Source organism: Battus philenor, unplaced genomic scaffold (assembly GCF_028537555.1).
Source record: "Battus philenor isolate CCGP_79_NKW_IND1 unplaced genomic scaffold, ilBatPhil1.0.hap1 SCAF_18, whole genome shotgun sequence".
Lineage (NCBI taxonomy): Eukaryota > Metazoa > Arthropoda > Insecta > Lepidoptera > Papilionidae > Battus > Battus philenor.
The window spans coordinates 13748696-13776691 of NW_027181680.1; the positions used below are offsets into that span (position 1 = coordinate 13748696).

Consider the following 27996-nt stretch of genomic DNA (forward strand, 5'->3'; position numbering starts at 1 on the left):
GACTTTAGACGGCGTCAGCGCTGGAAGAAGAAATGGCAGAAATGGCGGAGGAAAGTCGCTAATCCGTTTATCCTTTGCCTTGTACCGGACTTGACTTGACCAGGTTTCACACACGGCCAGACATAAGGAGAAGACGAGGGTATGCATTAGTTTTACTTCGGTGTTTTGTGGCCTCAGAATCTATTAATATTTGATATTACAATTAAACCGAGGTAAACACATTTTCTACATTTCAGTTCGGTCCACAGACATCAGCTCAGTCTTTCAACGCCTCATTCGAAGTCTATAATTAGTATTTCCGGCAGACGCTTTGCAGAAGTTGGCGAGCTGTAGCTTTAGCCATTTGATATACTATTGAGCACAGCACGCGGCGAGATATGTCGCGCGATACGACCGGATAGCGCAGCGCGCGGTGTGCACGGCCCGGGCGGCGCGGCGGCGCGGCGGGCGGCCCAGCGCGTCGCGCTCAGTGCGCGCGGGACACGACGGTTATTCCACGTGCGGTGCGCTGCAGTGCGGATCGCAAACTTATTTCGTGAATATCATCGACTGCGCAGGAGCTGTAGTTCCCGCGCGAACTATTGCCGTATAGCCGTAAGTGATTTTCACCTCCTCCATTATATAAACAGCACGAATGTCAGTTCATTTATTAAAAAAACAAACACATCATATTAAAGACAAAAAATAGAAAATATGACCATTTACAAGTTTTAGAAATTGACCATAAGTTATTATTTACATTATTCTCACGCAGCCGCTAATAAATCACTTAAAAAAACAATCGCAACTTGAACTGATCAGCGACAATATTTACGCTCGTCACAAATGACCGGTAAATTAGTGAAAATGTCGCGCGTTCGTGTATCGACTAAACAATTGTTACACGAGCTGATAATATTAACCGATCACCTCGAGGTCCCCGTCGGGCGCGCTCCGGCGTGGAGGGTGAACGAGCTAGATGTGTATAAGATTTGTACAGCAGCACAAGCTGTGGCTTTGTCACCTCCTTGCGCGTAGAGCTTGGCAATCTCCAAATTCAGTGAAACAAATAATAAACGTAGTTTAGTTACCATAAAATAATTCATGCTCAGCGTATTTAGTACTGCGACACCTTAAACGATGAATCTGTAAAGGATAACTGACAAACATTGTTAGTGCACGAAAAATAAAACAAATATGTAGACAATTGTTGAAAGTAATCTCGATATTCCGGCGCAAATACGGGAGAAGTAGGAAGCGACGCGGGAACTAAATGAATAGATGAGTGCTCACACCGCGCCCACCGCACGGACAGATGCACGGACATAACGTGGAAACACGTAAGATTGTTAGGAGTTGCAAAAGCAGCGGCATCAGCAATGTTCGCCGCCGCGAAGCGCAACACGTGCGGACGAAAAATACATCCGCTGGCGGGCACAGCACATACTGTTAGCGGTCGGCGAGCCACACTACACTGATGTGATAACAATAATTATATTCATTCATATGAAATATATAGAAAAAAAACCCTGGAATTGGTCATTACGTTCCAACTCGTACAAATCGATTGCGTTAGTTTATTCGTTAATAGTTACTTAGAGTAATTTCTGCCGATTATTCGTGAACGCCGTACAAAAATTCCAGAGCATCTCGATTTGATAGAAACTAGAATCAAACTGCGCTCCTCTATAAGCACATTTTAGAATGTCAAAGCTTGCAAACGCTCGCTGTGAAGAGCCGGAAAAAATATTCTGACGGTTTTTATATAATCTTTTCCATAATCACCTAACATTCCCAAGATATATACATTCATTCGAGTTAACAGGAACACGCCCACTGTAAAGCCTCCCGCAAACATAGCTACTATGACCGGTCTGTTAAGTTTTTATTATAACTTAAAAATCCTTGATACTAATAGGATTTTTTAATAAGATTTTATTTTTAATAAAATAAAAACGTTTTACGGGAGTATATTGTAAAAAGAACATACGACAATTTGTATATGTAAAAGCTTTAAAGGTGCAATTGTACTTACTGTCAATTAAATTATGTTTACCCTTACCAAAATAAACAGTTTCGGGCATAAGAGACAACGTAATAATAATACCAAAAGCGTTTTTAAAATTCCGATTACTACGACAAAGTTAATTATTGTTTAGAGCTTTGTGCCATCCAACGGAATACACGCGCACCGTCACACCCTTTCTAAAGGTTTTACGTCTTCGACCAACCACCGTGCATATCTTCAATAATCTTCTATACCAGTGTTTCTTAACGTCAGACACGCGCTCCACAGGGAGGTAATATGATTGTTAAAGATCGAAGAAAAGTGTGAAAATAATAATTTTTTGTGAACTAATTAATAGGTTGTCAAATATCTCCCTTCCGCCTTTTTGTCTTTTGAATTTCGCGGCTATGTACAAAGCGCTACAGAGCTCGTATCTGGCAATACTATACATAATTTGAAAGGTCTTGACATAACCTACAAAACGACGCTATGCATGATTAGTTTAGATATTGCGTTCAACAGTTATAGACGTGTAAACATGGAGTTCACTAACGCCGAAATTCGCGCTATTTTAAAGTTTTCCTTCGTTAAAGGCAAATCCGCTAGAGAAACGTTCCGTGAGATTAATGGTGTTTTGGGGGATGGTACTCTATCACTTTGAACCGCGGAGGAATGGTTTCGACGATTCAGAGCCGGCGAAAACGACACCATGGATAAGCCAGCCGGCGGAAGACCTGTGACGACAAATACCGATCAAATCATGGACTACATCGAGTTAGACCGGCATGTGGCATCTCGTGACATCGCCCAGGAGATGGGAGTTAGTCACCAAACCATTTTAAACCATCTGCAGAAGGCTGGATACAAAAAAGCTTGATGTTTGGGTGCCGCATGATTTGACGCAAAAAAACCTTCTGGACCGAATCAACGCCTGCGATATGCTGCTGAAACGGAACGAACTCGACCCATTCTTGAAGCGGATGGTGACTGGCGACGAAAAATGGATCACATACGACAATATCAAGCGAAAACGGTCGTGGTCGAAGGCCGGTGAATCGTCCCAAACAGTGGCCAAGCCGGGATTGACGGCCAGGAAGGTTTTGCTGTGTGTTTGGTGGGATTGGAAGGGAATCATCCACTATGAGCTGCTCCCATATGGCCAGACGCTTAATTCTACCATCTACTGTGAACAACTGGACCGCTTGAAGCAGGCGATCGACCAGAAGCGTCCAGAATTGGCCAACAGGAAGGGTGCAGGGTTCCACCAGGACAACGCCAGACCACACACTTCGTTGATGACTCGTCAGAAGCTACGGGAGCTCGGATGGGAGGTTTTATCACATCCACCATATAGCCCGGACATAGCGCCAAGTGATTACCACCTGTTCCTGTCCATGGCGAACGCCGTTGGTGGTGTAAAGTTGAACTCAAGAGGTTTGTGAAAAGTGGCTGTCCGAGTTCTTCGCAAATAAGGAGGGGGGCTTCTACGAGGGAGGTATTATGAAGTTGCCGTCTAGATGGAAACAGATTATCGAACAAAACGGGGCATATTTGAACTAAATCCGATCACTGTAACACTTTTTATAAAGCATTGAATAAAGAGCAAAAAAGCGGAAGGGAGATATTTGACAACCTGTTATTTTTGTAACTGTTTGTTTGGCTCCCGTAATCAGGGGCCTCTCGTTCCCCTGTCTCGTGGAGGGGCGCGGTCATTTCTATTTGTTTAATAATATTTTTTCACATCTTATTTTATCTCCGAACTCTACATCCATTCATCTTAAGTTCTTTCATTCTTTTTCTTACTTTCCACATTTCGTCTGTCTCACCCTTTCATTCCATTTCCCTTTCTTCCGATTCCTTTCTTCCGTCACCAAATTCCTTTGTTTTACAATTAATTTAATTTTTTCTTTTAGTTAACAATTTTGTTTTACAGTTATTATTTAGTTTATAATTTGTTTTTTATTTGGTTTTACAATTTTTGTCAAGTCTTATTTCATTTTATTATACCTTTCACATATTTCTACACTGTTTAATTGTAACTGTTATCTCTGTGCACCTAGGACAGTAGAATTACGAGAGGTCCTAATAGCGGGGAACATATATAAAAATATTTATGTTATATAGGAGGACTTAAGTATTCTAGAAAAGCTAAGATGGGGCGAGGGACATAAAAGTTTAAAAAACATTGTTCGTTACATGTTTGACCCTCACAGTCATCCATCTGCAGCAGTTGCTTTATTTTATAAAATAACAGCAAACACAACTCTTATGGTTTTAAATTAACAACACAACATCGAAACAGCTTCAATAGATCACAAAGTTGTCGCTGCGGCTTGTATACCCGTGCGTGTCGCTGGCCGCTCGCAGATTCGCTTTGATAGTGGAATGCATACGAACTGCCGCAGACGAAACCATTAGCCGCTGGGCCAATAGCTCTCCGCAAAGTTATAAATTGACCGTCATTTAATGTACCTGGGGAAATAATTATTATTAACTTATTATTATATACTAGGTGTTTTCTAATATCAATTATTAATAGTAATCACTCGTGTAGTTCAAAAAAACTGTGCAAATAAGAGACAATTTTGTTAGAAACTTAAATTGCCCTAAGCATCGCAGTGGTCGTGCAACAGTTGACGCGAATGAATGAATTGCATTGAAATCTTCTACATTCACTTCCTTTAACTTCAAAATTGAAAATTTTATTATTATTTTATTTAAAACATCAAGAATTAATGAAGGTACGTGAAACGAGTAAATAACATAAAAGAGAAAAAATAAAATATGTTAGTAAATTCTAATTAGGAAGGAAAATAATCACTTATGAAAAAAAAAATCATATAAATATATTTATAGTTACTATTAACTTTAATTGTACACAAATTTAGAAAATAATATATATAATTTAATTTATATATAATTTAAAAAATATATATAAATTATAAATAATAAATTCAAATTATTGTGATGATTCCATCAGCTTGTCAAGCAACAGCTAACGAACCTTCACTGTGAATGCGCAACGGTTCCTGGTCATCCTGATATCCAGGGGGAGTGCGTCCCAGAGAAGGAGCAATATTGTAATTAGACTTCCACTAAAATACATGGTTTCGAATGATCCGGACGCGTCCTGATCAGGCAAGTGCACGCGCTCTCCGTCAGTTTCTTCTGTCATCATCATCATCATCATATCAGCCAGTAGAAGCATGCTACAAGGCATAAATCTGACCCAGAGATCATCACGATGATAGTCACAGCGACCTTGTTGACTACGTCTAAGAAAGGGACTAATATATAGCTACTTCCGCTATGCAGCAGTAGTTGTGCAATAAAGTGCACCGCCCGCCAGCTGTCTGCTGAGGATGCCCGTGGAGGGGTTAAACACGTGTAAAGTAAATTAACGGTGGTAGTTGTATTTCGCATTGTTTACCACACGCGCATTTATCAGCGAACGGGCGGTGCACTTTATTGCACGACTACTACTACATAGCGGAAGCAGCTAAATATTAGTCCTTTTCTTACTTAGACTTGCTTCTTGATCTCCTACCACCTCCTACACTCTCCACCATATTCTTCACACGACAGAGGACATAGCGGCACAGCAGAGACTATGGATTCTATACGTATACCCGGGGCGACGGAGTTGACACTCTACTTCTAAGATTCGGGGTCGATGTGGGATGATGAAGGATCGCAGTGATCACCAGTTCGGCTCACTCGCAACTTACGATTCTCTAGTAAAAGTCACAGATGTTATTTTGTGGAATTGTAAGATATTAGACAAATCAGTGATGAGAGCGTGCCCGCAGGTGTTGCGCAAGCGGCGCATCGCCGATAGAATTTCAAATGCGCGCGCGACACGGATCGCGCGCTGAATAATGTATCCGACATCTCGATGAGCGGCCGCAGGTGGGCCGGACCACTCCCGGCTCCTCTCAGTTTAACCGAATGTACAGTGCCCTGCACTTGATTTGACACTTCGGGCAGTGGAATAAGACTTACGGCAAAACTCGGCACGGTTCGATTTTGTAAAGGGTATACTTCATTGCGCAGTGCTCTAACTATATGAGTAGGCAATAAAAAAATCATATAATTTGAAATATTTCCGAGTATTGTAACTAATTAAAAGAAATAGACAACAACCGCTGGAACGGAGAAGTTCCCGAGCTACGCGGCGCTGGTGGCATCCAAAATACATAGGCCGGCAACTTAGTCCAGGTCACGAGAAGTCACTGATGCGGGCAGCGCAAGACAGGCTGTCGTGGCAACCTTTGGAGGAGGCCAATGCCTTGCAGAGGACGTCTATCGGCTGAAAAGAAGAAGAAGGCAGTATTTTGTTGCGCTTTGTGCTTAGTAAATACAACAGTTAAGCACATATTCTACCATAAGGTATATTAATCTAATATCTATTTAACAGTAATTGTTCTAATTTCAAGGAAAAAAATTGTTAATACGACAGACGTGGATGTATGAATAAAGAAATAGACAATCAAGCGCCGATCTCAAATTAAGCTCCGATCCATCGGTTGGATCGCTTCGAATCATTACGGGCCCTGCAACCGTTTCCAAAAATAATAACTGGAAACAAAAATGTACTACGTGTAAACACGTGTGAATTTTTTGAAGCCATAACACTTCCAGATATGTGGCGGCATTACTTGTTGCTCTAATCACTAAAATAAATAGTGCACATTGACACACCAGTCCGACATAATTGTAAAGGGCCAGTACTAAAGTTGGCGACGATATCTCAAGCTCCTCCTGGTGATCCGACAGATTAAGTAACAATTAAACAACTTGTACCGGCAACAGTTTTCACACAATATGTTATATAACACATAAACAAAGTCAGGCGCGGCTCCATAAGGATGCACCCGAGAAATATTTCATTTAATTTTGTTTTTCCGTCTTGACATCAAACTTCTCTAGAAGACGCATGTTGGTCGCAATCGTATAAAGTTTGCTGACGTCACAGGACCTACGATAAGAGCCAACAAATAAAAGCTATTATTAAAATAATTAAAGAAAGAAAGGAAAATAAACTTTAATAATTTTAAAAGTCAAAAAATATCCCAAGGCAAATCAATGTGGAAACAAAAAATAAGAGAAAGTGTAAATGAAGGGTCTTACAGAGAAGAAGTCAGAGGAGATATTGTGAAGAGAGAAAAAGAAATATGAACCGCCCCTGCCTTACCGTGGCAGAAGAGAACGAGGACTCCGGTAATACAGGGGCCAATAAAAAAAGAAAGGAACCACGCCATCCTCACCACCAAAACAAAGTCTGCAACTGCAACGAGACTGAATTGTTTTCTTCTTAAACAGTTCGCGGTAAAACTTCAGAGGATTGTTTTCTGGAACCAGAGAGAGTTAAATGTCAGCCGCGGCAAGCGCGGGCGCAATTAAAAAAATTAAAAGCAACGCGGCCGGTTCTCAGTAGCGGAGGCATTAGCGGAAGTGCTTCGCGAGAACGGGAGCAACGCTCTTAGATATTTCAACAAAAAGATAACGGCGCGGCAGCCAGCTCGCTGTTGAAATGCAGTGTGTGATTACTCTTAAGCAATGTGCTTTTCGGGCCTGACAGACAGCACTCGATGAGGCAATTGTCCATCGTCCTCGAAACTGTCTCTGTCTGTTTTCTAGGCTAGTTGCTGGAGCGGCTATTTACCCCAACATTTATCCTGTTCCATATTTCATTTCGTTTCCATAAAAAAAATATGTCGTCGACAAGAATTATGAATTCCCCATCAAAAGTTGACGCGCGTTGTAAGTACCTCGTTGTGTTTGAACATTTGTTTTCGAAGCATCAATTACACTTGCTTTTGATATCAATTTTTTTTATTAATTATTTACATTGTTTATAACAAAAAGACAGTGCAAAAACAATTCAAAAATTTTGAAGTAATTTTTGCATTGTTTTTAATGATGGGATTAACGTGTAGCCACACGGTTTGCATTAAAACCTTTTCAATAAATTTAATTGAAAATAATAGTAAAAAGAACGTCAAACGTCGAAGCAAAATTGCAAGAATAAAAAGCTATCGATACACGATTTTAATATACCAGTGAAATCACATACGACTCGCCAAATATGAAATCTGAGCCTAATGTAAACTTAACTTAACATAAAACATTTGTTTCTCGATATTTAATGGAATCAGGCGTTACATTGCGGAAGTCCATCCTAAATAAGAAAGGACCAATATTTAGCCACTTCCGCACATGCAGTGGTTGTCGTGCATGAAAGTGCACCGCCCGCCAGCCCGCTCGTAAATGCGCATGCGACAGACAATGCCAACTACACAACCGCCACCGTAAATTCACCCAACACGTGTTTTACCCCTCCACGGGGCATCTTCAGGAGTTGTTACACCGATTAGTGACTCGGTGTTTAGCACTTTCATGCACGACAACCACTGCATGTGCGGAAGTGGCTAAATATTGGTCCTTTCTTATTTGTTTCTCGTACAATCAGTTTGGGTGTTGAGGGCCACTAATAATGCGCTTAGCCGGACTCCGACGCGTCCGGACCCGAGAGGAAGAGACCTCAAGAGGCTTCATATATATAATTTTAAATATTAATTTTATGATGAAACTGTCTTTAAAGTTCAGCCACTCATAGCATATCATTAGATCGGAAACAACCACGACTGAGCGCTGTACGCACTTGCGCGCGCGCAGTGCCGCGGCAGTGGAGCGCGTGTTCGTTTCTCCTCAAGCATCAATTAACCCACTAGCGGCGTCACGTGGCGCAGGCCGACCTGCAGGACAGCGATATGTTGCAATAGTCACGGAGGAAAACCTTACGCAATAAATACACGATACGATACCCTTTCCCTAAGTTCACTCCTAAACAAAACCCGTTTTGCCTACTAAAAGTATTTGACTGCAAATTCCGTTCAATGTTTGTTTGAAATACGCTAATCTGCAATAAGAATAAGTCCGCAGCTAATTGCAGAGAGCTTTCCGATGCTGCTCGATGCAGTTCGTACGCGGTCGATGTCGACAGTGTCAGTAGACGGGAATAGATTGCCCCGCCATCAATCAAAGTGTAATTGCAACTCAATATGTTTGATTATCTTCACAAATAAGGTCTCCTCTTTTATTCTTATTCATATATTTTTTCCTTGTAAAGCTTTTTGTAAGTAATGTATTTAGAACATTAATGAAGGAGATTTAAAAAAACACAGCGACGACAAACACAATAAGTGCTGTTGTTGTAAGTTCATCGCAAGTCAGGACGTTTTCAGGACTCCACAAGGGAATTTAATTTAGTTTTACTCTCTAATCTTCTAGAATTCTTCTCTTAGCGTACTCAAGTTATCACTATAATAAATTTAGAGTTAAAAATGATGAGAGCTATTTGGTAACTTTTTGAATTTGCCTCGCAGCAACTTCAAAAGCAACACTGAAACATTGCAGCCATCGACCAACATCTATCAATAGTCTACTGTCAAACTTTGAGCGAACTGCGTCATTTAGTTTGTGTGTCTTCGAGCCATTAAAACAGACACCCTCGTGAATACGATCCCTTCATTCTGCGAAGCTCGCGTCGCGACCGGCACTGCGATGCACTTATGAAGTTTCCTTCTGCGTCAGGTGAGAGGAGCGGCGGAGCATGCCGCGCTCGCTGCGGTTGTGAGCGGCCGTCGCACGACTGTAGTTCGGAATCGCGTCCCGAAGACACCGACATGGAGAACATGCTGTCGAGTCTGGCGCCGACGGTGGCCGCGACCACCGCCGCCTCGGACCTGTACAACGCGACCACCGTCGTCGCTGGCCCGCTGCGCCACGGCGGCAAGGTGTTCATGGTGCTGGTGAAGGTGGTGTACGCCATCGGCATCGTGGGCAATGCGGCCGCCATCGTGGCGCTGCGGCGCGGCGAGCGGCGCGTGCGCAACCGCAAGCACCTGCTGCTGCTCACCTCGCTCGCCGCCAACGACCTCGTCGCGCTCGTGAGTCCACTTAGTATTAAGGCCAATCGTGTCCCGATAGCTTACCATGACAACGCATCCATCTCGACCTAAAACTCAACGAAGGGCCTGGAGCTTATGCTGAGATCGACAACCAGAGGGTGTCGGCTCCAACGACGGCTGGTTGACGCGTCTCATTTGCATGATATCACTACTCGGCGTCTGCCTTTATACGCACTTAGATCTGTCAATTTTTTTTTATGGTTATTGTCATATTTGCTGTGTCGCTAGTGTCGACAATACTCCCGGCCGTGACCGCCGGTGCGCATTTTTCTTGTCTGTTTGATTCGGTGATAATCTATTTCCGTATTTTCTTTTTAGGTATGTTTAACTGACAAGTTCGTACTCCACGTTGCTTTTCTTAACAAAATTTTCACTAGAAAAAGTCACCCTCTCTCAAACTCAACTTATTAATGACTTCTTACAAATGCGCAAATATTAAGTAATGACCATGGATGCTGAAGAGCACTCAGAATAAATAAAAAAATGACGCGATATGATACTTTAAACTGTAAACAAATCCAGATGTTAATTCCGAGTGCAACAAGGGAACGCCTAAATTGCACCGCGCGCCGCGCCGGCCACGCGCGAGGCACTGGCCACACCCATAAGCAATTACTGATATTTATAGTTAATTTATATTCAATATTCGAAACAGTTAGCGCTTAATAAGGATACATTTTTAGATTTCTATTTTACTTGCCGATCAGATGTCTAGATGGTATTTTTTGGTAAGATTCGTAGAAAAACTAAAGTTGCCAAACAGATTGGCAAGTTGACTGGCATTGAGCACGCATATAACAGCGCAAAAGACGGATGACCGTTGGGGGTTCCGAAGTGAAGGTCACGAACCGGCAAGTGCAGACGGACAGGCCTTCTGCGAGTCCTGTCGTAAAATAATGAAGTAGACCTGTGTCCAGCTGTGGTGGTCCTATTGTTGAAATGATAGTGATAAACACACGCCATGTTAATGGCTGTGCAATACATTCCATGTCCATTGGAAATATAATACCTTCGGGATCGTGCGACGCCTAGCGCAGCCGGTGGCGAGCATTTTCGTTGCGACGTAAATCACTCGCGACGGGCCCGCCCGCCGCACGGACAGCGGTAATACACGTCCAGTATGGAAATTATATGAACCTGCAAGTACCAGACGGCGGCTCTCAATTACATTAATTACACAAAAGAATTCTTAGAATAGATAACAAAAAGTAATAGCACAGGCCTGTTTGCAATTCTCTTTGCATGATGTGCAAACTTTAAACTATAAAACTTTAGGGACAATTTATTTATAAAAGCATGTTATGAATGGTAAGCAAAATAAAGTTTATATAACATTAATCAAAACTAGACATTCTACCACAAGCTTGCGTCGAGTTTTGGAGTTTTTCGATCTTATAGCCAGAAGAAATATAAACCTTTTAGCAATTGATGGTGACTGGAAAAGTCGGAGGCAAACCTCCGAGAGGCAGTCCACCAGCAAACTTTTACACAAGGCTATCTATAATACAAAGAGACCGCTATGCGCAATAAGACTATATGTGCAATCGATGACTACATTAGCCGAATCGAGTTAACATAGCACTCTCTCATCCGCACCCCTGTGCTTACAGAATGAAAATGAAAGGGACAGATGTTTGTTGTAGGCGTCAAGAAATGTAAAGATGCGTTTACTCAAGCTTGCTTTTTAAATGTGCGCATATAACTCTTCTTCTAATGTCTAAAGCCGTGCGAGTGGACACTTTCAATGCAGCTCCCATCATCAAGCACGCCGCGCTATTGCACGCGCACTCCGCGGCGCTCGCACGGCGGCCCGCTCGGCCCCTTCACACGTGCTAGTATTTACTTCACAAAATAATGTCTTTGAGATCAATATGCTTTTTGCAAATTTAATGTTCAAAACACTACTAAACCATTTTAGATTGCGTTAGTTTAAGAATATTAACTCTTTATGGCAAGTTTATACTTTAATGATTAAATAAATGAAATTTCAAAGGGGATTGCAGGCAAAACAATGAAAAATGAGATGTATTGCTATAAAACGGATTGCGTCGCGCGTGGTGTGTGCGGTGATGACGTCACGGGCACCCACTTAAAATGCAGTGCGAGGTATAGCATTACACTTAGTCTGGCCATAAATGCTGCTATAATTAAAAATAAACAAAATATTACTTTTGAATTTGGAATCTGTCATTTTCATACGATGATTCATTGTGTTTTCTTAATTTCGCGCAAAAATATTGTAAAATTTTGTGATATAAAAATGAAGTGGGGTAATAAAGGGAACCGAATTGCTTTGATTGGCTGACATGAAGTAGGTGTGACGCCAAAAAAAAATTTTGGAATGAATGTTCGTGTACCGGGTCACTAATAGGTACAATGAAACCTCCGCTGCTTGTGACAAACAAGGTCTGGCCTTCCACGTGGCGTTCGTACGAAAACGGCGATCATGCAGAAAGAAGAAGAATTCGAAGAAATCCTGCACAAAGCCAAATACTTTAGCTCGAGAAATAATAGAAAGAAATTGCTAACTGACCGCAACGTTTAAAGGACCACATCGCAGCCAATGGAGACCACTTCGAATAAGCTTTATACATTTTAATAGTTTCATATTAATGTTTTAAAATAACACATTGTAATAGTAATAAATGTTACGTACAATAACAAAATCGATTTTTTCTATGTAATTAAATTATATTCTATTTAATGATATTATTATATGGCAAGGCTAAGTATATGGCGTTATGCACACACTATGTCATTCTTAAGGGCAATCGGTGCTTTTTCACACCACAATATGTCACCCGGTCCGTACGGAGACGCCTGACAACTTCACATATCAACTTGACTCGGTGGATTATGACTCCTAATATTTATTTATTGTTCGTTTATTGTCACAAATATTACGCGACAAAAGAGTCTTTTTAAAATGAATACTGTGTCCATAAAGCCGACCGGACAAAAGAACGGCGCTCGTGAAAGCAATCCGAGATAGATCAGGCGGCGGGCGCCGGGGCCGGCTCATTGATTGATTACAGGCAATTGGCCGGCCGCCGCGCCGCGGGCCCTGCCTAGCCTGCACACAAAAGACTAGAGCGGTGCTCAGTGGATTCCATACAACACTACACCGCGACCGTCCGACTTCGAGTTTCCCGAACGGCGTCTAAATATAATAACCAAACAATGGATCGAAAACAAAGTAAAAAATACCGGCGACTGTGTGCTCAGCATAAACAGCGACGCGGACGCGAGGCGCAATTACGGATGATGACGTCACGCGTCCTTTGCTGCTCCCGACCAGCGGACGCGTGAGCCGCGAACGCTCTGAGCTTCGTTTGGATTCATTTTCATGCAGGGATTGCCGATCTCGGTCTAAAACTACCTAATTCTAGCCGAATTTTTTAGGCTTCATTAAGATGATCATCATTTAAGGGTGATCAGGCGACCGATACTGAACTAGACTATTATAGAAACGTGGATAAGGGAGGTAACCTTTGTCCTTAACTACAGCCAATCCGGGAAGGGCAGCAACATGAAGCTGCCACTTATTGCCGAAACACAAGTAGAGGAGGTTCTAGCTTCCTTGAACTTAAATCAGTATACCAAGGGGGGCACCATCACGGCAGGTAAAACACTCTGGAGTTACTCTAAAGAACTGAGGAGGACGAACGAATGAGTTATAAGGTATAGGATCTCCGTAGAAGTCCCAAGGGATCATCGATGATCAAACGTTCGCGAAAGCGTCTGTGTTCTAAGAATGCCCCGCAGCACGCTCTTTGTGACGTCAGTATTAACGAGAGCGGAAACACAGGTGGGCATGGTGTGCGCGATGGTGGTGTCGGAGCAGGTGCCGGGCGCGCGCAACACGCGGCTGTACTGCGCGGCGCGGGTGCTGCTGCGCGTGTTCGGCGTGGGCAGCGTGTGCATCGCTGTCACCATGGCGCTCGAGCGCTACCTCGCGCTCACGAGGCCCTTCCTCTACCAGAAGGTAAGCTCTACCAGCATTTGATCTAGAATATTCGCTAGCAGGAGGTTAACAGTTTTTGCTACCGTAAGCAACTCCCCGTAAAACCAAAGACATCATGAAGGTAACGTTCGAAATAAAAAACGTTTATGAAGGTTGTGACGAGGAGAGGAGAGCGGGCGGCACTCCCGCGCTCGTCAAGTAAAGACGACAGTTCGCATTTTCCACTCGGGTGGATATCGGGCTGAGAGCTGGTGTGACCCTGAACCTTTCGCGGTCGACGGACTCGACGCGAGAAAAATTAAGCGAATCGGAAAATTGAACAAATAAATAATATTTACTCTTTCATTTGACTGAGCACTTCATTTTCCGCTTTCCATCCGTATTACATCATTACAATTGACGTACTGAGATCCCATTGTTCAATCTACGTGTCTTTCTGCCCGAGATCTTTACGGTCTATTGAAGGAGTATATATGGGCTTTGATCGATCCTAGGGATAGCACGCGAAGGTGTTATGAACTAAATCATATTGTCGTCCCTTCGCGCCCCTCTAGAGCGTTTATTTTCCTGTTGACTGCGTTAGAGAAGCAGCTTCGCAAACAACATATCCCAGCACATCGTAAGACGTTACCGTATACACCTGCTGAGATTTTTTTTAAATTAATGTTATTCGTGTTTAGATACTTTCACACGTTATTCAGAGTTGCTGGTTATGCATGCGTAATCTTTAAAGGAGTGAGTTAGCTCCTTTGCAGTTAATTTACGGCAATCCATCATCAATGGTTTCACAGAAACTGAATAACGTAAAGGCAATATATTAAAAAAGCATCATCGATATTCTAGTTACTACACATAAAAATTAAAAATTATTTACTTTCTGTCCCTGCTGGCTTTGTACTGCCAGAAGTTAAAGGCCTCACGTATTCCAGTACAAAAAAAATTAATGTATTTCAAAGTTCATTATATACTTCACAGTGAAAACAATAAACAGAATGATTGCAATTATGTGTAAACGCTGACAAATTGGGTATCTATATATTCATTCCTAATTTTTACACGCGTAACCAATCACCCTGTGCATAACACCGAGGAAAGTCTACTTGCTTGTAACGTAATCTGTTATTAGCAGTTAGACTATACATCATAATCACCGCGCTTCGCAAGCTGGTTGGCGACCACAGTGTGCTATTATGGTAAGCAGAGGACGCTGCTGCCCATTCTCAGAAATCTTGTTAATGAGCAGTGGCAATCCTATGTAATTAATGCACAGAGTGTGAATTATTTATGATTGTATCCCAGAGAATCGAACCCGCGACTTGCAATAGCAAGTTCCGATCCTCTACCGCTGGGCCACCGCTGCTCACCTCCATTGCAATGTCATAGAATTATCTTTCAATAAACTAAAAAAACTTTATGAAAGGAAGTTATTAAAAAATATTTTTTCCAAAGCCATGTTTTTATTCCCGCGTCTACATAATTTACATTTCTGATATTAGTTAGTCGTATTAGTGCAATTAAATTATTAATCTAATGTTAGTTTAGTTAGTTTTTCCTTTGATCCAGTTAAGACGAAGGCCTCGTCTTTCACTTTCCACAATTATTTGTTTTTAGCAATGGTCATCACATTCCCTTGCGGACAATATCATCAGGCCATCTTTGTGCTGCTCTGCCGACATTTCTTTTTTCTGGTGGTCCTCTCCAACGCACAGCTTCAGAATCAACTGCTGACACTATTGTACTGAGGAGTTTTTTAGAAAAATCACAACAAAACCCGTCGAAGTTTGAACGTTTCGCAGGTCACGATGAGTTTGGAACGAGGCAACTTTATGTCAAGACTAACTTTGTAGTTTATATGTAACGGGGCGCACGCGAGTGATCACCGTAAATGATCCGCAGCACAAAATGATCTTAATAAATGAACGCACTCCTTCCCTCACCCGGTCCGGCTGTTGTCTGCAAGCGCAAGCGCACGGCCGTTGGCCTTGCGCGCGAACTGTGACCTCTGAGGTCATCTCGTTTGCTTCACTGCAGTTATCGGCATCGGCAGCACCTGCGACGCTTTTAGAATGACCTCCAACAAGTCGGCTGCCTCCGTCGCGACCGCCTGCGTGCGTAGTTTGACCGAAATTCGGGGCTTACAGCCTTAACGGGATCACTCGCGCAATAACACGCCTGCGCTGCTCCCGACAGCCCGACAAAGCACTTTATTTATGATTTATTTTGATCAAATCTATTTCTATGCTTTGCGTATTTTTACGATTTCGCTTTTATCCGGCACCCGGCGGCGGCATCGTGACCCGGTTACCCGGTGCGCGCTGACCCCGCGAATAACTGAGCTCGTTGTTAAACTTTTCGCGCCGCTTTCCTTAACGACCAACGTAACGAGTATTTATGTATATTGTAATGGAAACTTTGGCAGGTGCCGACGTCGGTACCACAACCACACCGTGTACACCGGCAGCACAACCTGTTGTCTGCTACACGCCGCACTAACGTTGTGTTTTTAAATAAGATCAAGAAATACAAGCTTTTGGCCCGGCGCCGCGCGCGACCCTTGCCGAGGTCACGATAAGCAGGCGCTTTTGAAAAGCACAATTTCATTCATTTGTGATTTCTTAAATGCTTTAATAGCTTTATATATAATGTTTTTAAAAGCTGATATAAATAGTTTAGTCAGGGATTTGTATTTTTAATGGAATCAGGCGTTATTTTGCGGAAGTCCATCCTAAGTAAGAAAAGGATCAATATTTAGCCACTTCCGTACATGCAGTCGTAGCCGTGCAACAAAGTACACCGCCCGCCAGCCCGCTGATAAATGCGCGTGCGGCAAACAATGCGAATTACACAAGTACCACCCGATGGGGTGTTTTATTGGGGTGATTAGGAGTGATTTAATTTTTCCTTCTTTTTATTACTTAGGATTTGTATTTAATAGAAATATTTATTTCTATTTATATTATCTGTTTTTATTTCTGTTGGGCCTTGAGGCTGCACCTTTTAGGTGTACCACCTCTGTGAGGTGTGGTCTATCTACATTCTGCACCTGAGGTGTATCAGCAAAAACTCTTGCGAAGTTTATTTAATAATTAGTTTGTATGCGTTATTAAAAAAAAAAACTAGAGTCAAAATAAACTCCCTGATAACGACATTTTTAACTCACGATAAAGTTGTGGTGGTTCAAAAAATGATCTAATCTGAAAAAGTCTAAAACAAAACTCATTAGGTTTTTGTGATCACTCGCACAATAAGACTGTCGTCACGATCCCTGAAAACAAATACACGTTTTAATCAAAATTAACAAAAATAAAATTTAAAATGTAGTCAATTCACAGTTCGATTTCTAATCTATGAAAAGATTAAATAATCAAAGAGACCTGATCCTGCCGAGCTGTTCAAATTGGACTTCGCTCCGGGTCCACCCGCCGCGGCGCCGGCTGCCGGCGACAAAGCGAGCTCTGTGCCGGTATCGGGCCGCGGATGAGCCGCCACTCTGTTTCGTCTGCTCGCCGCGTGCTGCTCGATGGGCGACCTCGGAGCCCGGACTCAAAGTCTTGCACGAATACAAAGCCTTACAGTTTTTAGAACAACCGAACCTTTGTCCACCGAAGTTGTTGTAGGCTCTGTATCGCTCCGGCGAGCCACGCAAATACGTATATATAAAGTCTCTAAAGTTGTAGTGCACTTTAATAAGTTTTTTATGAAACTGCGCCCATGACCGGAAATAACTTCCTCTCGCTTTGTGTTCGCGCGCTGTAGAGTCGATTAGCTCAACCGCGTCCCTCAACCAATAAGATTGCAATAAGAGAACCGTGCTCAATTTGCCCAGTTGGAAGAAAGATATTTCTTTCCGACCATTCGAAACTGTTTCCCGCTCTAATTGGATGGAATCGTATGTATACGTATCCGTTGGTGGGAAGTGAGAAGAAGAATATTTGAATCGTATTTTACTTGACAGCAAATTCGTTTGTGTTTAGTGACAAAGAGTCAAGTTTGTGCAGCTGAGTACGTGCCTAATGAGAGGTTGCACATAAAATATAACAGAATTCAACTCAAGTAAATCTACGGAGAGTGATGTATAAAAGCTAGGACAAACATTAAATCTTAAATAATTTGAAATGTTTATAGAGATAGGTTGTTTGAACTCAGGCGCGCGCTATATTTCGTCACACTCACTTGCAACCAGTTCAGCTGCGAGCAAACAAAGCTTGCTGCGACGCGGGCTCGGGCCGGGGCCGGCGCGGCTTGAATGCGTTCAGAAATAATTGGCTAATCATAGGCTGCGCTGACATCGCAGCCGGCGCCCCCGGCGCCCCCGGCTGCACGTAATACACCGTGTCGTGGTTAAACACTAGCTGCAGCTCCAGAGACACATCGGAGATCGAAACAGGGGAGAGGAGTGACGTAGGAAACATCGCCTCCTTGGTGCGCGACAAATACCAACGCTGTTCTTTCCTAAAGTTCAGCAAAGAGGTCATACAGGTTGTAATAGAGAGACATAAATAATAAAAAAAAATAATAATGAAATTAGATAGATAAATAGGAGGTAAATAATCAAAGACTAGAATTAAATTGTACTGTTATATAAAGGTAACCGACTGTGACATTTGGGAGCAAATGGGAAACTAGAAATGTGATGTATGGAACGAAGAGTAGTAAGCAAGAAAAATGTGAGGTGTTGTGAAGAAAAATAAAGGAATGTATGACTGATATTGTGACGGAAAAAATTTGAATAAGGAAATGTAAATAGAAGTGAGAAAATTATTGAATCGTTAAAAACTCTGTCCTTTCCAAGATAGGGGTGAAGGAAAAAACTCCAGCAACTCGCGCACCGCACTCCCGTCACGCGGTCACACCGGCAGCTCACCTCCGCGACCGAAACCAGACGGGATGAAATTTGAAATTTGTAACGGACAGTTCAGTCTTCTGGGTGTGTTCACAAATCAATGGAAAGCCGCTCTGCTGCGGAGTGCGTCGAGCGCGCCGCGCTCAAAGGAGAACACGCTGCGGCTCAGCAGCCTCGTGGCTCCCAAATATCGGTCTGCGAAAGATTCCTCGCTAAATGTAATTGTTCGTTCTATAACACAAAATGTTTGTCTCTTTCGTCTTGACTTAAAGGTACCAATAATATTACATTTCATTTAGTGCATGGATGCACAGACCGCGGCCCGCCGGTCGAATACTAGTGGCCCGTCGACAGCAAAAATAATACTCTCGTGTATTCGAAAAATATTAAATTCTATACCAGAATAAAACCAAAAATATTTAATTACCTATAGTTCTGGCGGCCGGCCCGCCATCAGTTCATGATTTGCCCGAGTGGCCCCTAGTCTTAATAAGCCTGTGCAACCTTGAGTTAGACATGTACAACATACATTATTGTAGATTGTACCCAGTTAGCTGCTCATCAAACTTGTCCGGGATTCCTCAAACATCACAGCATGCCTTCTACCAATAGCAAGGACGCGCAGTCGGTGCGGTGCGCTCGGCGCGAGCTCACTGTAAACACCGCGCGCTTCCGGCGCCGCGCGTAAACAACAGCGCCAGGATTTACGCAACGTCCGCTCGTGCTGCACGCCGGCGCGCGCGCACGCCGCCCGGGAATGTGCGAATATTATATAATAACAACTTTGCAACCGTTTCCCGTCGCCCGCGACTGTGGCGTCCGGCGTGCGGCCCTTGTTGCAGAAGGATATAAGAGAACTATTTAATTTTGTAATGATAAGACTTATGATAAGAGAGTTATATGGCTCGTGTAAAGCTTACGTTTGTTGGCGGCGGCGCAGCAAGTGACGTACTACGTGATCCGCACGGCGCTGCTGGTGTCGTGGGCGTGGGCGGCGGCGCTCACGTGCGCGCCGGTGCTGGGCCTCGGCCTCTACTACGACGAAGCGGCGCACAGCTGCACGCGCTACCGCAACGCCACCTCCGCGCTCGACTTCGCCTACGCCGTCTTCTACGTCGCCTTCGGTAATTACGGTCTCAGTGTGACTCTGCAGCACAGCTGACGCTTCAGTAGGTACACGAGATGAGCGCTGGCTATGTCTGCAGGCACGCTGCTGTGCGCCGTGCTGGTGTACTGCAACCTGGCGGTCATCCGCGCGCTATACGCCATCACGCTGGGCGGCGGCGCGGTGCGGCGCGTGTCGCGCAGCAGCTGCCGGCGACAGGCGGGCCGCGCCCCCGCGCACGCCCCCCTCGCGCCCCCCGCCACCCTGGCGCCGCACAATGCCGCCACCGCAGAGGAGGTCGCTTTCAGCCGCCTCATGGCCACGCTTTCTGTGCTCTTCATGATCTGCTGGCTGCCGCAGATGGTAAGCTATCCACTTTTATTAATTTTATTCTACTCTTAGGATCATTTTCCATCTGTATGTCATGAGAAGAATGCCAGAAGCCTCCAATTCGGTAGAAATTAGAATGCGATTAAACGCTACTGCAACAGCATCTTTCAATTGAAAGCCACGAGCGTTCCGACTGGCCACCCTGTTACCTGTTTATTATCATAAAATTAATTCTCTTGCCCGCGTGTCATAATGTAAACGTTTATATAGGCAGTGAAAAAACCGCCGCTACTCGCCGAATAAAATGACAATCGCCGTCATAATTTTTACGGGGTTTTTTAATATTTGCAATCTCTGATTTACATTGCAGCCTATCAATTTTTTTCATAATTATCGGCTAAAAATGGCGGATATAGGCAAAGCTATCTTTTTTCTTTGAATAAACAAGGTAAAGTAGAAACGAGAATAACAAGATTAAACGATGTAAGTAAAAACTTGAATCGTTTTTGGCATGCTAAGAACAGATACAATTATGTTCTTATAAATATTTTCGCTGCTTTATTTAGCTAAAATGTTCAATGTAGCTCAAATCTAAGCTGCGATACGCCTAATCGAGGCGTCACCGCGCGCACGTGTCGGCCCGCGCTGCAATCTCTTGGAACATTCCATCATTGCCGCTGCGCACATCCCGCCGGGTCAGCCGCCGTCGTTACGGAGTCCGCGCGCACTCGCTATGCGACGCACGTTCGTAGAACTACCGCGCAAGCAACCTTCCACAAGGCCTCGGGGCAAGCCACGCTACGCGCGATCACATACAAGAGACACTTTTCGCACTTAAACTTAAAGATAGTAATATTCCGGCGTAGGCGCAGATTCCGCTGTCGGCGTACGCGCATTCGCACGAGACGGCGCTGCGTTAGGGGTGGTGTCGGGCAGTACCGATGCTTTGTGACTCCTTCTGAAGGTTTTTTTAAATCGCAAACTTAATGCGTCACCGCATCGGAATGGTGAAGTCGAGATCACACGAACATTTCGCACGTGGACCTAATTATTGCCCATCGGTATGCACGCGGCGCGCGACTCACCGAAACACTTCATTGTTTCAATAAATGGCATTCGAATTAAAATTTTAAAGAACATTCGCAAACGTGTCGATTCATCGCCCGATATACGAGTACATAGCGCAGCGCTGCGAGCAACAAAACTTCATTCTTCTATATATTTATTTAGTGCTACTTCCATGCTATCGACGATGCAAACGCCCGCGCGGAGCATTCTCAATGATTAATAATTAATTAGTATCAACTTGTAACGACCTGGAGCCGCAAACGAAAGCCTCCTCCGCGGTGGCAGCGAGCTGTATCGTTAGTGCTCTGCACCGCGAACTTGATTTACTAATAATTAATTATCCTCTGCGCTGAGACGCAGCGACAGCGATCACGGCTTCATTAGGTCGGTGGCGGAGTGAACGCGGGCGCGATGCACTTGAACCAACGCGCGCTGCGATAATATTTCAATGGCCCTATCGAACCTCTCGGCGCCGAGGACTGCAGATAGCGTCCTCTGCTCCTTGCGCTTTGCGAAGTACTTTTACATTCAGCGACGACCCAGTCAGCGTTTTTGGTGACTTTAATAATTAAAGCTTCCATTGAATGAACACGGAAACTAGAGATAAAGCGCAAGAATGTACTTAGTCTTGCCTTATATATAGTTACAAAGAAAAACAACATTTTTTATTGTACGTAACATTTATAACTATGAAAGTGTGTTAGTTTAAAAAATTATATGAAATAATTAAAATATGAAGCTTATTCGCAAGGGCCAGAAGCTGCAATAAGGTCCTTTAACCGTTGAAGCCAGTTATCGATGGCAGCACGCACTCTTTCTTTGGAAAAATTCTATGGATTGTTTTAGGGACTCCAAATTATCAATGTATATATAAATAAATTTAAGTGAATTAAGACTCGGACTAGATAACAGCCAGTCTCCAGCTCTGATGAAGTCAAAACGTACATTTCTAACCAAGATTGAGTGGATCTATTTTAATGCGGTGGCGCCGAGTCTTGCTGAGGAACCGTGCTTGGTTATTGAACGTGGTGTTGCTGAGGGGCCTAACTACCTTCTCAAGGATGGTATCTCGAAGTAATATTATGTTATTATTATCTATAATGGTATTAATGGCCGGCTTAAGTACATTGCTCGACAGTTATTACGTTAACGGCAATATACAGAAGCTTCGCCGTGCGCAGCGCGACAGGGCGAGCGGGCCGGCACGCGGCCGGCACGCGGGGGGTTGAGGGTCGCGGGGCTGTGTGGAATTGTCCAATTAAGGTTAGGGGTCGTGTTAATTGATTGTCCCGCGGCGCGTCGTGCGCGGCTGTTAGACAATTACCTCCGACGAGTTTATTAGCTCGCGCCCCGCTGAGCTCCCCCGCTCCCCCGCTCTCCCACAAAAATATCGAGCGCTCACCTGGAACCTTCCATCACAACAACTCGATACGACACGACTTATACGAATTACGAACTGCATTGTGCTGCTGCATCGACATTGCACGACCTCTGACCGCGCGCATGCTATTCTAATCTAATCTGCAAGAGCACCTCTGGTGACGACGGGCTGGCAGTGCTTGCTTACCGATGTCCTAAATTTGCATAAACCTTAATGGTATTATATATATAACTGACGCTTCCAATAATAACAGTAATTTAGACTACTGTTTTATCCCTTACCCTGATGCCTCCGCGAACTCTTTTTCTTTAAAATGGGTGTAGGAGGAATTTATGAAGAGAGCCAGGATCTTACTTTACAGCACAAATATTGTTACCACGAGTTTATTACGTAATGTTTTACTAAAAAAAACACGTCACAAATGCGCTTGTGTGAGTGACGAAGCGTTGCAATCGAGTACCCAGGAGTTTGAGGAGGAAGCACTCTGTCTATTAGCGCCTGCGATGCCGCTGCGAACCGTATAGACCACATAGAATAACATAAAGGAGCATCGGTAGTTTCTATAGGAGATATTGCCCTCCCAATGAACTGAGAAAAACCGCCCAGGAGTCAGTTGATTGTATATAGCTGCCACTTGATCCTTCGCATCATATCGGCCGCTAGATAACCCGTGAGCCTAGACCGTTGCCAAAAAAATTGACTTGTTGACAGACGAGTGACTCGAGAAACAGCTGAAGTTCAACAGGATCTTTATAAGTGCGCGTGAAAATTTTCAACGGTATTATCTCGCACGTGTATAAATGGTTATGTAACTTTGACAAATACAAGTATTTCGTAATGTCGTAGGGACAGCCATGCATTTTACTTCACACAACATTCTTTCATTTCAATAAAAATAAAGAGCGTGTCTCTACACCAGTGATTCTCAACCTTTTTTTTGTTGCGGCACAAATTTAACAATTTCAAAATTTGGCGGCACACTAAGAAAAAGATAAAAATTATTTACTTACTACAACACACTGCACAAATAGTTTATGACAAAAATTTAAAATATACGAAATAAACTAATATATACTACAATAATAACTAAACGTTTATTAAGGGATTCATTACAAGCAAATAATAAAAATATTTTTAATGCGAAATTTGAGCTTGATGTTATTTGATAATTTCATTTATGTTTGGTTGTAAAAATGACAATGCTACTCTAATATCGTCTTCTACATTTAACAATCTTGATCTTTTTTTTGTTTTAATGTTGGCTAATGCTGAAAATCCGAATTCACAAAAAAAAGATGTGGAAATTGTAATAATATGTTTAAAGCTTTTTTGGCTATCATTAGATAACCGCATCTAATGTTAATCCAAAATGAATTAATGATTTGAGAAATGAGAAATTACTTTATATTTAATTTTGGGGAATATTGAATAGTTCTCTCCTCTAATGTTGTCAGATGATCAACAACAATTAATTTAATAGTTTTATAACTATCTTTAGGGACTGACTCAAACTTTTTTAAATTGCCTTCCTGAGCTTTATTTTTCTATAAAGTTATTTGTTTTTTGAATCCCACCAGCTTATCGGTTCAGTTTAAAATATTTTCATTAGGCCTTTGCATACTTGAATTGATGTTGTTAAAAATAACAAAAATGTCTGATAAGTAAGCCAGTTTAGGACACCATATTTTATCTTCCAACAAATGAACAAATTCATGATTTTTATTTTGTTCAAAAAATATTTTCATTTCGTCTTTTAATTTCAGCACACGAGATATAACTTTTCTTCTTCTTCTCTGGCTTTCATAGCTTGGCATAATTTACTAAATAATCTACTTTATAATTGTCTTCATTTAATATAATTAACCATTTTAACACATTGTTCCAGAACTATTTTCAAATCTGAAGACAAAAATTTTGTAACAAGTGCTTTTCGATGCAAAAAACAATGGGTAACTAATCCTCATTCAATCAATCCTTTTAGATGTCCAGTCATAGCTGGAGCACCATCTATGCCAATACATGACTTCCAAGAAACTTTAATTTCTTCTAAATATGAACTAATTACTTGAAAAATATGTTTACCAGTTGTAAAATCAAAAATTGAATTGATTAATTATATCATTTTCGTGAATAAATCTAACGAATGCAATTAATTGAGCATTTCCTGTAATATCAGTTTTTGCAGTATTTTACTCAATATTTTCTGAATATCTTTAATTCTGCGATGGATTGTATCATTTGAAAGTCATCAATCATCGTTTTTACAATTTTGCGACAAGCAGGTAATATAATTTCTTCAGCCGAATTGTGAGGTTTTAAGTTAACAGCAATCAATTTAGCTACTTCGTAAGAAGCTACTTGAGCCTTTTCAGGCACACATACCTGTTTTTCAAAAACTTTTACTTGCTTAATTTTTGATGATAAAGACCTTTCAAAGTAGGTTTTATCTTTTGTTGAAAGCAAAGGATGATTAGTCACCAAGTCACGTTGGAGTTTGCTAGGAACCATAGCACTATTTGATAATTTAAAACCACATATCACACACTCGGGAACAACTATGTCATTTTCGATTGTAGAGGTAAATCCAAATTTCAAAAAATCATCATTATATATCCGATGGACAACGTATTTTTTTAGCAAAAAGTATTTTTACTTGTGCAGGGGGTTGGCTCATTAACTTGGTCCCTAACGTTATCATTATCACTATTATCATCATTAAACTTTCTTCTTTTTAACCATTCATCCATTTTCAGAAGGATCTGATAAAATAAAAATAATATTGTCGAAAAATTTAAAAAAATGGTTCAAATATTACCTTTGAATTTATAATAATCTAAATTATGCACTCACTTGTATTTTATGAATATGGAAAATTAAACCTTTCTGAAATTGTGAAACTTACACTCAAATACAATTTTCCGTAGATAAAACTTAAATTTTATGCGAAAAAATATAGACACAGTGTGCGTGTGCAGCAAGTCTGCACATAAGCTTGGGATTCCCCGTGAGAGGTGTACACAGCGCACGTGTTCAATCACAGTAGCATTTAGTAGAGTGCAATAAAAACAAAAAAAAATAAACTTATTTGGAAAACCGTTTAAAAGCGAAAACGTAAATCAGGGGATATATGTACTGCAAAGTTAGTAAGTTTAAAATTTATAAATTGACACTACATGCACTAAAATAATATTAAACCGAATCACATATGTTAAAAATATTTTTCTTTTTAAATGATATAATTTAATAATATTAACATTAAGAAAGGACCAATATTTAGCCACTTCCGCACATGCAGTGGTTGTCGTGCATGAAAGTGCACCGCCCGCCAGCCCGCTCGTAAATGCACATGCGACACCGATTAGTGCAGCCGTTGACTCGGTGTTTAGCACTAACAACTCCTGAAGATGCCCCGTGGAGGGGTGAAACATTTACGAGCGTGCTGGCGGGCGGTGCACTTTCATGCACGACAACCACTGCATGTGCGGAAGTGGCTAAATATTGGTCCTTTCTTATTTAGGATGGACTTCCGCAATGTAACGCCTGAATCCATTAAATATTAACATTATTATATATTTGCAAAATTTGGCGGTGCACTTTTGAAATTTGGCGGCAAATAAAAGTGCCGCGGCACAATGTTTGAGAATCACTGCTCTACACCCTTAGTTCTCTACTTCTAAAAAGTACTTAAATTCGGAAGGTTACACCACTTTAGCTAAAGAAGCACTCGTGCACATGTAGTTTCGTTCGTGTTCGTCTGATGTGTGCGGTGTCCGCAGGTGACATCGGCGCTGTACCTGGCGCTGGGCCCGGCGGCGTGGCCGCGGCTCGGCACGCTGGCCGCGCTCTCCGACGTGCTGATGCTGCTCAACTACGTGCTGGACCCGGTGCTGTACGTGCTCATGCGCCAGCGCCGCTGCCTCTCGCTGCCGCGCTGCTTCAAGCGGGTTCGTGTCCTACCCCACCGCTACAGATGCAGAGGGCAACCTACTGCCTACTACTGCCTACTACTGGCTGCTACTGCCTGCTAATACCTGCTACTGCTTGCTACTGCCTGCTACTCTTCTATCCCATATTCGTAACGAACCCGAACGTCTCAATGTTTCCGGACTGTCGAGCACCTCTCTCCACTGTCCCTCCCGACCCGCTCGAGCTGACAATACGCTCTGTAACAATGTAAGTTTTTACATTCTTTTTATAAACTTTCAACGGCACTTACGGATCTTTCATCGATATGAGAAATCGCCGCTGCTCGCCTGCCAACGCCTGCCAACGCCTGACACAATAACCTTGTACGTGAGTAGCCGCAGTCACTCGCATTTCTTTACAATTATTTCTAATTGCCTCCATAAATTACTGCCCAACGTTATTGACCTTTGTCAGTCTAATTCCAAAAACAACATTAACAAATAAAGCGTACAACAAAGTGATTACTTTTTAAATTGATTTTAATGTCGTGTCTACTGAGTAATATATAAAATTGTTAAGAGAAATTGTTTCTGTTTGCAATTGGTCGTGGTTTTCATATTTTGTAAATCGTCAACTTAGTTTGTTTACAGACTCGGATTATTGTTTTCATTCCAGTGCAACTTATTATAACCGGTTGTAACGTCGCCAATTAGGCTGTCGTAATTTGGATTTGTTTTTATATTTTAGACTTGTATGACCTCTACTATATAAATAATAAGAATACTCACACATAATATATATTTACTACACTACAAGCATTAAACACACTATTGGTTTTCGAAAGAAGCGAATAATAATGAATAAACATCTTTATTGTATTGTAGACAATAACAGTCTCGCATTTCATATGTTTTTCTATTCACATGAACCTATTCAAATGAATGAAGAAGAAAAAGGAATTTTTTTTATATACACCTCTCGCTCGAGAACATATGTAGCCATTCAGTTTATGTAAACAATCGTGTGTAGAAATTGTCTTTAATTCGTTCCTCGAGTCCGGTGTACGTATGTAAATGATATGAAAATGTCGGCACAGAACCACAAGACGTCTACGGAGTCCATGAAGACGTCCTGCTGCCCGCAAGAAACGACCGTGGTGAGCGACAGCTCCGGCGCCGAGCTGCGGCCGCTGCGCGCGCCGCCCTGCGCCACGCTCGTGCGCCTCGACTGACACGCGCCCACGCCCACGCCCACGCCCACCCCCACGCCCGTGCCGGCGGAGCTACACCTGACTAGATACTGAAGAAAATGTGCTAGATGACAGCTCTCCCTTTTCTTCGTGTCATATGTTGTAGCATCTCGGAAACGTGTCTTTGTGTTGCTTTGAATTTGAGGCTCGTGAAAATTTATACAGTGATTTACAAATCTAAAAATCATTT

General features: G+C 42.4%; 1 protein-coding gene across 1 annotated transcript; it reads left to right on the plus strand.

Moving 5' to 3' along the window:
- Positions 1–485: 485 nt before the first annotated feature.
- On the plus strand, positions 486–27972 carry LOC137920298 (prostaglandin E2 receptor EP4 subtype). The gene is made up of 7 exons (XM_068763590.1): positions 486–594; positions 9584–9939; positions 13769–13945; positions 19708–19891; positions 19973–20235; positions 26428–26595; positions 27654–27972. The coding sequence occupies exons 2-7, from the start codon at positions 9676–9678 to the stop codon at positions 27786–27788; spliced, it is 1191 nt and encodes a 396-aa protein (XP_068619691.1). The 5' UTR covers positions 486–594; positions 9584–9675; the 3' UTR covers positions 27789–27972.
- The last annotated feature ends 24 nt before the right edge of the window (positions 27973–27996 follow it).